The 15,018-nt window shown below is 43.7% G+C and overlaps 1 protein-coding gene across 1 annotated transcript in view; it reads right to left on the bottom strand.

Annotated features, from left to right (window-relative positions):
- BTBD1 (BTB (POZ) domain containing 1) overlaps positions 1-11,488 on the bottom strand; it is a 58,088-nt gene extending 46,600 nt beyond the window's left edge. The window contains exon 1 of the mRNA XM_006885129.1: positions 11,100-11,488. Within this exon, the coding sequence (XP_006885191.1) occupies positions 11,100-11,488 (389 nt within the window). The remainder of the gene's footprint in view (positions 1-11,099) is intronic.
- Positions 11,489-15,018: the final 3,530 nt, after the last annotated feature.

Below are 15,018 nucleotides of genomic sequence, written 5' to 3'. Positions count from 1 at the left end.
GTGACTGGTATAATTGGGATGGGAGTGTCAGAGACAGTGCGATTGGCACAGGACAGAGCGGAGTTTAGGGCTGTTGTACACAGGGTCGCTATGAGTCGCAGGCAACTCGACGGCACATAACAACAACAACAACAACAACAATAAAATGGCCTAAACAGTAATGTCATACTAAATAAAAACTAGGCAAATATTAATAAACAACAAAATTTAATAAATAATTTCTCAGTGCCAGCTCATTAAGTCTAACAAAAAGTAGCACTGTTGTGCACAGTTGAGTAGCTGGTAGTCCATGGTATATTCAACATTCTTCTCCAGCACCACAGCTCAAAGGCATTCATTCTCCTTCTATCATTCCTAGTCATTATCCAGCTTTCTGATGCATGGCAAGCAACTATGAAGACTTTGGCCTGGATCAGGCACACCTTAGTCTCCATACTGATATCATTGCTTTTCAGCACTTGATCTTTGACTTTCCCAATGTAATTTGTCCCTTGATATCCTGGCTGCTGGTACCAAGAGTGTTGATTGTGGAGCCAAGCAAACTAAAACTGTTAACAATCTCAATCTCTTCACCATCTATTAAGATGTTGCCAATAGGCCCAATGATAAGAATCTTCGTTTTCTTGATGTTGAGCCTCAATCCATATGGAAGGCTGCAGTCCTTGATGTTCTGCACCAAGTGCTTCAAGTCCTCCTCAGTCTCAGCAATCAGGGTTATGTTATCTGTATAATGCAGGTTGTTGATGAATCTTCCTCCAATCCTGATGCCACATTCCTCCTCATACAGCCCAGCCTACCGGATGATCTATCCTGCATATAGATTAAAATAGTATGGAGATAGAATACATCCCTGGTGTACACCCCTCCCAATTTTGAACCATGCAGTGTCTCCTTGCTCTGTTCTGATGACTGCCTCCTGGTTTAAGTACAGGTTGGGCATAAGCACAACCAAATGTTCTGGGATTCTCATTCTTCTCAGAGTCAGCCACAGTTTGTTGTGATCCACACAGTCAAACACTTTTCCATAGTCAATTAAACACAGATAGACATTCCTCTAGTATACTCTGCTTTCAGCTAAGATCCATCTCACATAAACTATAATATCCCTAGTACCATGGCCTCTGCTAAACCTAGCCTACACTTTAGGGAATTCTCTGTTGAAGGGCTACTCCAGTCATTTTTGGATAATTTTCAGCAGAATTTTGCTTGCATGTGATATTAATGATACTGTTTGATAATTTCTGCACTCTGTCGGGTCACCTTTCTTTGGAATGGGAACAAATACAGATCTCTTCTGGTCAGCTGGCCAAGTAGTTGTCGTCCAGATTTCTTGGCATAACTTAGTGAGCACATCCAGGGCAGGCTCTGTTTGTCAATTGGTGTGCCATCCATTCCTGGGGCCTTGTTTTTGCCAATTCTTTCAGAGCACCTTAACTTCTTCCTTCATCACCACAGGACCTTGGCTCATACGTTGTTTCATAAAATTCTTCTGTGTCAGCCAATTCCTTCTTGTAGTGACTCTGTATACTCCTTCCATCTTCTTTTAATGCTTCTTGGATCATTTAATATTCTTCCCAAAGCATCCTTAAGTATTGCAACTGTGGCTTGAATTTGTTTTTAAATTCCTTCAGCTTAAGAAATGCTGAGTTCCCCCCTTTTGATTTTCTGACTCTAGCTATTTGCACATTTCATCGCAATACTTTACTTTGTCTTCCCGAGCTGCCCTTTGACATCTTCTGCTTAGCTCCTTAATTTCTTGATTCCTCTGCTTTGGCTTCTCGGCAACCTGGTGCAGTATTCAGTCTCATCTGTCATCCATCTTGGTCTTCTCTTCCTCCTCTGCCTTTGTAATGACCTTTTACACTCTTCATGCATGATATTCCTGATATCCTCCCACAGCTCATTTGGTCTTTGCTCACTGGTGTTCAACCATAGGAATGCAAGATGTTAACAGTAGAAAATGGGACTCCTCTGTACTATCATCTCACTTTTCCTGTAAATCTAAATCTGTTCTAAAAAATTTAAAGTCTTTTTAACAAAAGTTGTTGCTGTTGTGTGCCATCAAGTTGGAACTGACTAATAACTGACTCTCCAGTGGGTTTTCAGGTGCAGAAAATCACACAGGAGTTGACCCCCCATCTTTCTCCTGTGGAGCCAATGGTAGATTAGAACTGTATACCTTTGGCTTGGCAGCAAAGCTCCTTACTAGGTCACTAGCGTTCCTAACAAAAGCAGTATCACCAAAATAATAGAAAGTACACATAAGACAGTCTGACAGTCATTTTCTAAAGATGATCCCTGTGAGTTATGGCTGGCTGGGCCATGATTCTCAGAGGTCTGGTCATTAGGTAACACTATAATCACGTACATGGCGAGATGTGACCTAACTGAACCACTTCCATTGATGAGACCTAATATCAGATGCCCATCTAGTGAAAGGGAGTTTCCTCAGGAGTGTGGCCTGCATGTTATATGGACATTCTCCCCAAACTCTCTGGCATTTTGTTCACTCTGGATCCTATCTATGGCTTGTCATCTTCTGTCCTCTGGTTTCTGAAACTTGAGTCAGAGGTCTGCCGTACTGTCTGATCTTGCTAGTCTTTTGCCTTCTCAGTGTATAAGCCCGCAGCCTGCTGTCTGACCTTCCAATCTTAGGTTCATCAGTTTCTGTACCTATGAGTCAGAAGCTTACAGACTGATGTATAACCCAGGGACTTGGGACTTACCACAACTTACAACTGTGTGAGCCTTTTCTTTGCCATCCACTTCTAAACAACATGCCTCCGGAAACTCTACAAACTATGATAAATGTTGATAGTTGTAGAGGGGCTTCAGGCCTTTTGTTCACTGGGTCGCTACAAGTCATGCTCGACACGAAGGCAATCAACAACAACTACTATTTCCTCCTGCCTCTGTGTGTGTGTGTGGTGATGTTAGATGCTAAAACTCGGCTCACATTGAACCTAGTAACAATGGGCCTGGACCCTGTCCTATCCTGTGCCATCCTCATCATTTCCGCTAAACTTCTGCCCATGGTACTGGCAATCCATCTCATTGAGAGTCTTCCCCTTCCTTGTTGACACTGCATCTTTCCAAGTAGAATGTCTTTTTCCAAGGACTGGCCCTTCCTAACAACATGCCCAAAGTATGTGAGATAAGTTTCACTACCCATGCTTCTAAGGAGCATCCAGTTACCCCTTCTCCAAGACATACTAATTTGTTCTTTTCGCAGTCCATGGGACCTTGAGTAGTCTTTTCTGATACTACGACTCAAAAGCATCTATTCTTGTGTTATTCTTATGCACTGTCCAACTTTCAGATACATAGCAAGTAACTGAAAAGACCATGGTTTGGATCAGGAGCACTTGAGTCTTTAAAATGACATTGGTCTTCAGCACTTTGGAGAGGTCCCTGACAGCATATTTTCCCAACGTGATACATCTAACAATTGATACATGCAATTTCCTAACTCCTAATACCAAGGATGTTGATTGTGGATCCAAGTATGATTGGGGTGGGGGAGATACAACTTACATAAATTCATTACTCTTGCTTTTGAGAGAACCCAGGCTAAACAACCCTAAACCTTAAGGAAGCCTAGCAACAACTCTTTTTATGCTCTCTGTCTGGTGCTGAGCAGTTGGAAAAGGTATCTGTAGAGAAGTAAAGTGGCTCAGTCCTCCCTTTCTCAAATCTCTGGATGACTCCAGCCCAATCATTATCTAACTCCAATTAGAGGAGAAATCTTAAGAATCACCCAGCTATGACTCTGGAGGACATTATGCTGAGTGAAGTAGCTCAGTCACAAAAGGACAAATACTGCATTGTGCCACTGCTGTAAAATAGACTGACATCGGGGTTGGGGAGAGACTGAGAAAGATGGGTTCAACGATGTGTACTGCACTGAAACAGATGAGGGAGAAAACTGTTTAAAAGGGATATGTGATTAGGTATGTTTGTCATGACAGGAGTCTAGAGCAAAGGCTACACGGTGGAGTGGACCTGGGGGAGGGTTTGTAAAACAATGAAAGAATTTTTCTTTTACTTTTCCAAGAGTGTAGTGTACTAGAGAGGAGGGTTGGGAGGGGAAAAAAGTGCAACAATGAATTAATGGAAATCCAAAGTCTCTGTAAATTTTTACTGAAATTAATAATACATTTAAATTAAAAAAAAAAAAAGAAAAGAATCACCCAGCTAGTTCTGGCAACTGATATATCTGTGGGAGGTATTAGGGTGGTGTGTTATACTGCAAAAGATGAACAAAACATGCTTGAGAGGTTAGCTGAAGCAGCTTTCCATGCTGTCTCGAGGTGGAACGAATGATGCTAAAAGCAGAGGTGAAGCCGGGCCATATCTGAAGTGGAGTTAGTAAGTGTGGATATCCACCAGGTATTAAGAGTAAGAAGTACAAAGCAACGTTGGGGGAAGTTCGGACAGGGAGGGGTAAGAGTCTGTGAGAAAACGAGCCGAGAAATGGGAACATGGAAGAAAAGAAAATAAAATCCTCAAAAAAAAAAAGGAGTAAGAAGTACAAAGGTGAGGTCTCACAAAGCAGGCAGTTAAAACAAAAGAAACAGCCATGAATAAATGGGATTGGGATACAGAGTAGTTGAGAGAGAAAAAGGAAGAAATAGAGATCAAATGATAAAAGCTTCACGTGACAGCTCAAGTGTTTAACTTGAGTGTAGCGACAAAAAGAAAGTATTACAAGAGTCACAAGACTCATATGGCAGGATCCGAATATTAGAGAGAGAACTCTGTTGACAGTGTGAAAAATGAAGAAACAAATCTAAAGGCTATCTCGCTATAGCCGTCATCCAGTTGAGGCATGCAGGGGGTTGTGGTGGGAGAACACCCCAAAATCTAAAGGAAAAGCTCAGCCAAAGGTTTAAAAGGAGGTGAAACATGCTATTAGTAAACTAAAGCTTAGGTCAAACCCAACTGAGTCCATCTTTGGCTGATGCAGACTCATACAGAATAAATCACTGTTTTATAAGCTGTAGGGTTCTGGGGTGCTTTGCTTTAGCATTTTTGCGGCAAAAGCTAATATAGGAGATAATGATAATAATAATAATATTGTTTTCTCAAAAGATTGGTCCTGAAGTTTAGGTGTAATCACACAAGATGCTTGGGAACAATAAATGCACACAGTAAGCACTCATTAAATGTTAGATATTTTTATTACTGACATGTTCATCTGTATGAGTCATTATATGAATGTGGGTGGGTACTAGGAGTGCCCATTTGAAAGCTGGGATCCAGAGCTGAGTAGAGGCCTGGTGATAAGAGATGGAGGAGTAAGAGAGGCTGTGTGGGCTTATTTATGGGAGAAAGGAAAAAAGGTGAAGACTGGGTCTTGAGGAATAGTTTCTCCTTATTTGCTTTTAGCCACCTCTCCATTTGTTCCCCGTTCCAAGGAAAACTCCTTAACAGGATAGTTTCCACTGGCTGTCTCGAATTCCTCATTTGAGATTTTCTTCTCATCCTTCAGTGAGTTCACTGAAATCAGTCAGAAGGGTTACCAAATGCCTCCGTATCGGCAAAACCAATATATAAACAATCCAATGACTCCCTTTGCCCAATTCACAGCATCATTTACCAAAGCTTCAAACCAGCTTCTTTCTTCCCTTTGTACGTGGTGTCTGTTTCTTGAAATTCACTATTCCAACCTGACATCCAGGACACTGCTTCTCCTTTCTACCTCTACAGACAGCGCCTTCATGGTCTCGTCCGCCATATGCTCCCTTGCTTCTATCTTTAAATGCAGGAGGATCCTAGGACTCGCCCTGGTCTCTTTTATCTCCATTCACTTCCTAGACAATCTCATTTGCTCTCATGCCTTTAAATAACATTCCCCCTCATCTTTCAAATTTATATTCTGTGAGAAGCCCTTTCCTAAACTCCAGATTCATGTATTTTTCCATTACACATTCCTACTTTGATTATCCTCAAGTCTTCTTTGTTCTACCTTCAATATAAATAAAAATGTGACTTCATCTCCTCATGAGCATTGTTAACACTCTGACACTCAATCATCTCTTTCTTAAACTATTGCAAAAAAAGCTTAATTTCATTCTCTGTTGCCTAGTGTACTCCCCAGACAGCCTAATGTCCAAGCAACTGCCAGAGTAGTATTTTAAAATGTAAATCCAATGATTTCACTCTGCTGTTCTAAAACTCTCCAAAAATTTCTCATCACACATGGGAGGAAACACAAAGTCCTTCCATGCACTCTCATGCCCTGCCTGATCTTGCCTGGCCCATCTCCCTGGCCTCATCTTCCCCTTTCTTTTGCTCACTCTGCTCAAATCACACTCATCTGTTCCTGCAGTCACCCCCACAGAAAACAGTGCCTTAGGTTCATGCTTTTACTTGCTTAGAATGATCCTACCTACCTGGCTTGGTCACTTTCTTCAAAAAACTCAGCAGTACTTGACCCAAGACCAACACTAAACCAGTTGCTGCCGAATCAATTTCCCCTCATAGTGACATCGTGAGATAGAGCAGAACAAGAGAGCAAACCTTTATGGGAGCAGCAAAGATTTCTCCTTCTCCTGGGAGAAATCTCTCCCCCAGAGAAGCTAGTGGGTTCAATCCTCTCAGTACTTAAGCACTTAACTGCATCACCCAGACCCTTTTCCTGACTTTACATTCAATTTCTGTTTCTTCTCTGTAGGCAGATAATACATTTCATGAGAGCAGGGACTTCTGTTCTCTGTTGTATCCCCAACATCTCAAACAGTAACTGGTTCCAGGGAAAAATATCTGTCAAAATAACACCTGAAAAATATCATTCCAGGGCAGACTGATCAAAATGAGTAGTTTCTTAAAGAGCTTCTCATTAAAGTTCAAAGGCCTTTCAAGCACCATCAACGAATTAAAGTTGTATAATAAAAGTACACTCAAGCTAACCTGCTTTACCAACTCAGCAAGTACAAACTATTACACATTGATATTTTGTTTTTTTTCCAAATTATATTAGGGAAAGTACAATATCTACAACTCACAGCCAGAAACCCGTAAGGTTAAAAATAGTCCAGGTATCACTTTTAGAACACAAACAATGCCTGAACTTGAAGGACAAATACCATGACTATATGAGAAATCAAAGTGCATGCACTGTGCTGTTTCAAGGATTCTAAGATTAATTCATTTATTTTCTACTGATAAGCACTTGGTTAAGAGCTTTAGTGAATATATGACATGAGCAATTTATTCTCTCTCTCTCCCTTCCCCTCCCCCAATTGCACGATCTCACTCTCTCTCTCATATCCTGGCTATCTACATAATTCTTTCCCAGAGGAAAAGGCTACCCAACAATATTTTTTTTTTAGATTAGTGATTCTCAAACTTCTCCTGGTATAAATTATCTTATGCGGAATACTAAAGAGACTCTAAAAGTCCCACATCCAAATATGATACTATGTAGGTCACCCACAGTTCATTTTGAAAATACTTCCAATGAAGATAGCGCTGAAAGTGAAGAAGGAAGCCCCTGCCTCTCCCAAAACTGAAGTCAAAGCAAAGGCATTAAAGGCCAAGAAGGCAGTTCTGAAGGGCATCCACAGACAAAAAAAAAAAAAAAGAATATCTGCACATCACCCACCTTCCAGAGGCCTAAGACACTGAGACTCTGAAGGCAGCCCAAATACCCCAAGAAGAACACCCCCAGGAGAAACAAACTTGACCACTATGCCATCATCAAGTTTCCCCTGACCACTGCGTCAGCTATGAAGAAGATAACAACACACTTGTGTTCATTGTGGATGTCAAGGCCAACAAGCACCAAATTAAACAAGCTGTAAAGAAGCTCTGTTGACATTGATGTGGCTCAGGTCAACACTTTGATTAGGCCTGATGGAGAGAAGGTGGCCTATGTTTGACTTGCTCCTGACTATGATGCTCTGGATGTTGCCAAAAAATTGGGATCATCTTAAACTGAGTCCAGCTGGCTAATTCTAAATACAAATTTTTCTCACCATAAATAAAAAAAAATACCTCCAATCTAAAAAATCTGAGTTATCACCACACCTCATAAAAAGCCTCTCACTGCTGTTTGGTAGAAGTCAACTCATAACTGACCCTCCAGTGATCTGAGGCTGTAAATCAAACAGGAGATTATCTATCTTCCTCCCCTCTCTATCCCTCCCTCTGAGCCTCCAGTGGATTCCAATCTCTGGTGTTGCCTGGACTATGGTTTACAGTGCAATCCCTGAAGGACTTTGTTGTTAGAATTGAACCTCCGGTCCGTTTTCAGAGGCTATCAATACCTCAGAAGGAGCAGCTGCTGGAGTCAAACTGCCTACATTTTAGATTGGCAGTGCAGTATACGTCCTCAGGGTAGTCAAATCAGAAACCAAAATGATACAGATCTTAGCTTTTGAGGATTCTTTTCCCCTTTATAGACGTAACTGAACAAATTAAAAAAGAAAAAGGAACCAAAAGGAAAAAAGGCACTCTCTCTTTCATCCTTCCACTACCCTGACTTTGGCTAGCGTTTTGGTAGTCTATCTGTCTCTAGGATACAGTGTTGGATCCTTTCTTTTCACAATTGTATTCATAGTCCAGAATTTCAAACCTCATTTATGTAATATATTTCCCACGTTATTACAACCTAGTTTTTGTTAGGATATTTAGTAGCTGCATTACATTCTATTAAGTCTACTGTCACACCTTCTTTATTTCCCTACAGCTGAATACTTCCTTATTAGTGTCAAGCAGCTGTAAATATTTCCAAATGACCCATTTTCCCAGTTGCTGTTGTTCTTAGGTACCATCAACTTGAATATGACTCACAGCAACCCTATGAACAACAGATCTGCCATTAGTTTTTCAAGAGCAGGAGTATTTTCTAAGTGTAAGGTACAGAGAGCTGGGTGGGAGTGAACACACAGCTCCAAACTGTTTTCCAAAGCATTTTCCTGCCACCTCTGCCATAAAACCACAGCATCATATATTCTCTTCAAAAATTAAAATGTTAGAGGGAGCTCTGGTGGCCTAGTGGCAAGAAGCTGCGCTGCAATCCAGAAGATGCGTGGATCAAATCCACAAGATGCTCTGCTGGAGAAGGAGGGGCAATCTCCTCCTGTACCAGTCAGATCTGATTTCATGGTACAAACACACACAAAAAAAACTAAAAAAAACCAAAAAAAACCCCAAACCACCACTAAAATGTTAGTATCACTTTTAATATCAATACCATCACTTAATATTTTTAAATGTTATCTTAATTTGTGTTAACAGCAAGGAAAACCCAGTACATTTTTAAAATGACTAATAAGGTTAATCCCAAAGGTACACAGTTTGTATCAATCTGCCGCTCCATAGGGGGTTGGGTCATTTTCTCCTGTGGGATTTGCTGCCTCAGAAAACTCTGATGGAGGGTGTGCTGTGAGTCAGTTCTGACTTGAATGCACACAACAATGAGATTAAACATTCCCTTTGCTTACTAGCAGTCCTTTTTTCTTTTCTTACATGACCTATCCTGTCATTTATTTACTCAGGGAACCTGGGGATGTGTGAATGAGTTGTGAACCTCTGTGGACAAGTTACTCTGTTCCACAGACCTGCCTGTTTATGTGTCAGCACACCCAAGACTCTGCTACTTTAATGTTGACACAATCTACTCCGGCAGCTTAAAAACATACTCTTATCGCTGTCCAGTTGATACCGAGTCAGCTGACCTTCCACTAAGTTTCTGATGCTGTCTGAAAAAAGATGTAAACTCATCTTTTGTGGATTCAAACCACCAGACGTGGGTTTTGGGTTAGAAGTGCAGCTCACTATGGACTAGCCACCAGAGAGCTCCCTAAATACACTCTTGTTATGTGCTTTCATGTTGACTACTAAGTGGCCCTATTCATCAGAATCTTGCCCTACCCTCACCATCTCTGCTGTGCTCATGCCCACTCTGTGTCAATCCACTTCACTGAGGGTCTTCCTCTCTTCTTGAATTTTCCAAAGGTGGTTCTTATGTGCCTTGGAGCTGGAACCAGAGGCTGTGAATCACACAGGAGAGGGAGGTTACCAATCCTTCTCCAGCAGAGCAGCTGATGGATGCAGACCCCATGTCTTTGGGATTGCAGCTCAGTTTCTTACTACCAGGTCACCCGAGCTCCCTACAGAACATGCTTCTTGTTATGTGCCTTCCAGTCAGAACTGACTCACAGCTGACTCTGCCTGTGGGTTTTCCAAAAGCAGTAAATTGCATGGAAGGAGACTGTCCATTTCCCCTCAAAACACCTTTATTGTCATGAAAAGAAAAACACACCCCAAACCCAAAAAGCACACGGTCTGCAATGAAAAGGAGGATGTGTTGGTTCAGTGATCTCAGGCAAGTTACTTGACCTTGCCGGGCCTCAGTTTTACTTGCAAAACTGGGAAAATCAGTATCAACAACTGTTGCTAGTAAAGGCTAGCAATGCCAAGCCAACAGCTCCCTTGACCGGGCAACGTTCAGTTCTGTTATAAAAATCGCTTCCACAGCAACTAACAACAAGAACAAAATAAATGCATCCGAAGTCCAGCAACTACCCTCCAATAATTTAAAAAAAAAAAAAAAAAAAAAGAACTCCAACACCAACGCTGGCGTTCGTTTTTACGCAAATGGGGAGCTTGACTTCAGGATCACACAGCAGGTTCAGACGCATTACTAGCTTTGGTACTCACTTTCCTAGGAGTAGGAACAATAAATGCACTAAAAGAATGCATCGGGAGACTGAAAACAAGGCCGGAAAAACCCCCAAACCAACAACCATCCTGCAAGGCTTTTCAGCAACTCCTCCCCTTCTAATAACACCCCAAAACTGCAAAGGTTGCCTTCTCCCAGATTTGATGGACACCAGGGCAACCTGACCCATTCTGCAGCCGGGGCAGCAATCCACTCCTGGAATGTGAAAGCAAGCACCTTTTAACAGCAAAATGCTCGCGAGGTGGACAGAGCCATCTAGGCTTATGTGAATGCAAGGAGTAGTCGCTCGGGTTTACAGATTGCGACCTGGACCTTCCCGAGCATCACTAGCTCGAGGCCCGGAGCAGGGAGAGCGCGCCCGGCCCAAGGTCACCGGCACGCCGCCCGCTCCGCCCGGCGCCCCGCTCACCTCAGCAGCGCCAGGAAGGCGGCGGGCTCCACGTCCGGCAGCTCGATCTCCGCCGACGTGGTGGCCATGCCGCCGTTGAACATGGCGTCGAACACAGCGCTGCCCGCCGCCAGCACGAAACGGTGGGCGGGGATGCGCTGCGGGCCCCCGGCGGCGGCGGGCCCGCGGCCCTTGCCCAGCACGAATCGCACATCGCTCAGCAGTTCTGAGTTGAAGAGGAAGGCGAAGCGCTCCTTCAGGGACTCCTTGGTCGCCTGCCAGTTGTACAGCGGCTCCCGCTGTAGGGGGAGCAGGGGCCCTAATAGGGACGCTGGCGACCCTGAGGGGCCCTGCTCCTCCTCAGCTCCCGGGGCCTGCTCTCCCGGCAAGGCCGACCCGGGCGAGGCCATCCTCTCCCGCTGCGGCTCCCCGGCTAAAGACAGCGCCCGTGCCGATGAGGGGCCATCGCCGAGGCCGCCCCCGGAGGCCGGCGCCGCCTCCCTACCTTCCGGGAAAGGCGCTTCCGGAGGCCGCGCGCCCGGCCTTCGCTCCTAGCCCCTCCCTGCCTCTCCCCGCCGGAGCCGCTCGGTGCGCGGCGGCAGGCGCGTCCTCGGGTCCTCGGCGGCAGGCGCGCGGCCACCGGGCGGGGGAGCCGGGGGCGCGCGGGAGGCCGCCTGGTAGAGACTGCAAGGGAACAGGGCCGCCTATCCAACGCACTGGGAAATGTGCAAGACCTGCGCTCCCGGAGCTGAGCCTTCACTCAGCTGCTTGGGTCCAGTCCTAGCCCGACGGGACGAACCTCAAAGGCGTCTCATCAGGGCTGCTGCAGAGACACACTCCACTCACTAGCCATATCCTGCCTTCCTCCCACCCTCCAGCTTCTCTTCACCAGCTCCAGCAGGCCCATATGTTATCAGGCCTAGTCCTTTCATTACCCACCAGAAAGTGCAGCGAAAGGGTGTCCTAAGAGTGGCAGGATTCCCTAGGACAGGATTCCCCTTTGGGGGAGAGCCCGTCCCTTGCTCCTTGCTGTAAGATAGTCCCTGAATGAAGTCTGCTGTTAAAGGCAGAAGGCAAGGAAGTAACTCTTGAGGAGGTAATGTGAAGTCAAAACATCTTACTCTTTGTAGGAAAAACCTTAAAGATTATAATGTCAATGTAGAAGAATCCCAGACATGGGTTTCTCTTGTAATCCAGCCCATCTATCTCATCTTCCAGACAGAACTTCCAGAGCCTTTAAAACGGTTCCTCCTCTGGAAGAGGAACTTGCTTTGTAAGGAACAGGAAGTGGTACTAAAGTGTGGATGAACGACCACTTCTCCAAACCCGGGTAGGGAAACGGCTGCAGTTCACAGCAAAATGCAGGTGAATGGATTTTGTTTAAAAATGCGTATGATGGGATGACAACCTGAAAGCCCCACTGCTGGAAGACTTAGTTGTGTATTAAAAGAGATCAAGGCAACTGTCATTCATTTAATATTCATATCTTCATAAGAATCATACTCAACTCGATGACACCTAACAACAACAATAACTAGGATAACAAACTGTGCTGTAATCCCAAAGGCATGCAGTTTGGATCTACCAGCTGCTCTTGAGGAGAAGGATGGGAAATCTCCTGTGCCATTTACCACCTCTGAAAATCTGCAGGAGGGTCACGTGTGGATTAGTTTCTATGTAACAGTACCCAACAACTACAACAAGAGTTTTCTGATGAAACTACTGAGGAAATAGAATAAAATAGAAGGGAGGCAAGGGGGAGTTAAAGGCTAGTAGCCATCATCTATCTCTTGGGAGACTTAGTGTCAGCTGCACGCGGCCTCTGGCTTCTCGAGGAGTGGCAGGTCGTATAGCCCTGTTGTGTCCACTTGCCTTACAGCAGTAACTTGTGGTTGCTGTGAAGCTGAACACTGTGACACTGATGTGTCAGATGCGTTAATGGTAACCCATGGCAGACAGTGTTTGGTGGAGCTCCCCGATTAAAATAAGCTTGGAAGCAGGAGTGGCATCCACTTCCATAATAACTTGACTCTGGAAACCCTGTGAGCCTGGAGAAAGGATGAAAGTCACATAAGCATTGAAGACTTTCTTCACAGGGTCGCTATGAGTCTCCTACCACTCGACGGCACTTAAAAACAACAACAGCCTTCATCCACACAGATGTTGGAATTGGTGGATAAGTCATGGTTGCAAAGTCTTCAGGGAATGCATGGAGGGTGGTAGTTAGTGGATACATACATATACCTGAGGTTTCAGTGGAGGTGGGATTGCTGAATGAAAGAACTGTATATGGGAATAGCAATGGATAATTAAAAAAATCTCTTTCATCTGGTTCTGAAATACCTATTTTACTAGAAATGCAGGAGAAAGGGGATTCCCTGGGAAGTTGGTTTTGGCATAAAATGTTTTGTCTTAAAATTCACTCACTTCAGAAAACGAACCATGAAATTACGGTTTCATGCAAAAAATTATTTCTAAACCTGCCTTTCCCTTTTCTCCAGTTACCTCGAAACTTGATAAAAGCTCAGACTCCTGTTTAGTGGTTCTTTGAAGAGTTCCGCTTTGGAGGGGAACTGTCAGTCAAACAAGAGGTGGTGCAGTACAGAGAAAAGACCGTTGCTGCAGGAGGCAAACTGGCGGACAAGCGCACCGGGGAATATGTAGGAAGAGCCCATCAGGAGAAAACAAACATTTTTCTTCTCTCTGGAATCTTGGAAAGTGGAAAGCCTTGGGATTCCTATAGCTTATGGAAAGGAGGCTAAATATTTTTCTTTTCCTCTTAAGGAAATTATAACCTCAGAAGACAGGAGATTTGATGTTTTTTGAGTTTTTTTGGTTTTGTTTGGGTTTTTTGCTGTTTTTTTTTTATCTGAAAAAAAAAAAAGTATGTAGCTCCTTTTCACCATTCGATTCTCTGTGTAGTATCAACAGTCAGCAGGCTTGCTGTAAACAGAAAGTTTGGAGGTGGAGTTAACCCTGGGGCACTTTGTAAGAAAGACTTGATGATCTAATTTGAAAAATAAGCCGTTGAGAACCTTACAGAAAGCAATTATATTCTGACACATACGTGGTTGTTATGAGTTGGAATTGATTCTAGGACAACAGGGGAGTGCGAAAACCTTTTTGGCATACAAATTCTTAAAAAAAAAACCCTGACCATTTTCCTCTCAACTTCTGTTTTTTTAAAATAAAATTTTATTTTATACTGGTTTATTTTTCAGCTTGTTGTGATAATTTCCCAGTACAGAGAAAAGCTGAAAGAGTAGTACAATAGATGCTTGCAGATTCAAAAGATTTACTAGTTAACATTTGCCACTTTTTTTTCTGATCTGTTTCAATGCAAGTTGAAGACTTCCTAACACTAGAACCCCCTTCATATCACTTGAAATGCTTCAGCAGGCATCTACAAAGACATTGTCCTATAACCACCATTAGCACACCTCATATTAACAATGCTATAATAGCATCAAATATATGTTGTTGTTAAGTGCCTTCGAGTCACAGGTGACTCATAGCAATCCTCTGAAGGACAGTCCTCAACGCTTGGGTGCCTTTCATCCTCTCTCCAGGTTCATAGGGTTTCTGGAGGCAAGCTGTTATGGAATTGGATGTCACTCCTCCTTCCAAATTTGTATTAATCCAGGAGCTCCACCCCACTCTCTATCCGCATTGAGTAACCAGCCATTAATGCATTTGACACATCAGTGTCACAGTGTTCAGCCTCACAGCAACCACAAGTGACCGCAGGACGGCAACTTGTACACCAGGGTTATGCGACCTAAAGGAATGTCTGAACAAAAACAATGAAAGACAGGCCCAAGGGCCGCGGATTAAAACTCACCCACCTTTGGTTTGGTAGCATCCCCTTCTGTTCACTGGGCCAGCTGATCTCTATGTTGATGTTATGTTGTTAAGTGCTGTCGAGTCGCAGGCGACTTAT

This window comes from Elephantulus edwardii, unplaced genomic scaffold (assembly GCF_000299155.1).
Source record: "Elephantulus edwardii isolate Elephantulus edwardi_28Jun2011 unplaced genomic scaffold, EleEdw1.0 scaffold00041, whole genome shotgun sequence".
In the NCBI taxonomy this organism is placed as follows: domain Eukaryota; kingdom Metazoa; phylum Chordata; class Mammalia; order Macroscelidea; family Macroscelididae; genus Elephantulus; species Elephantulus edwardii.
Note: the sequence above shows the minus strand (reverse complement) of the source record. Positions and strands in the feature narration are given on the sequence as shown.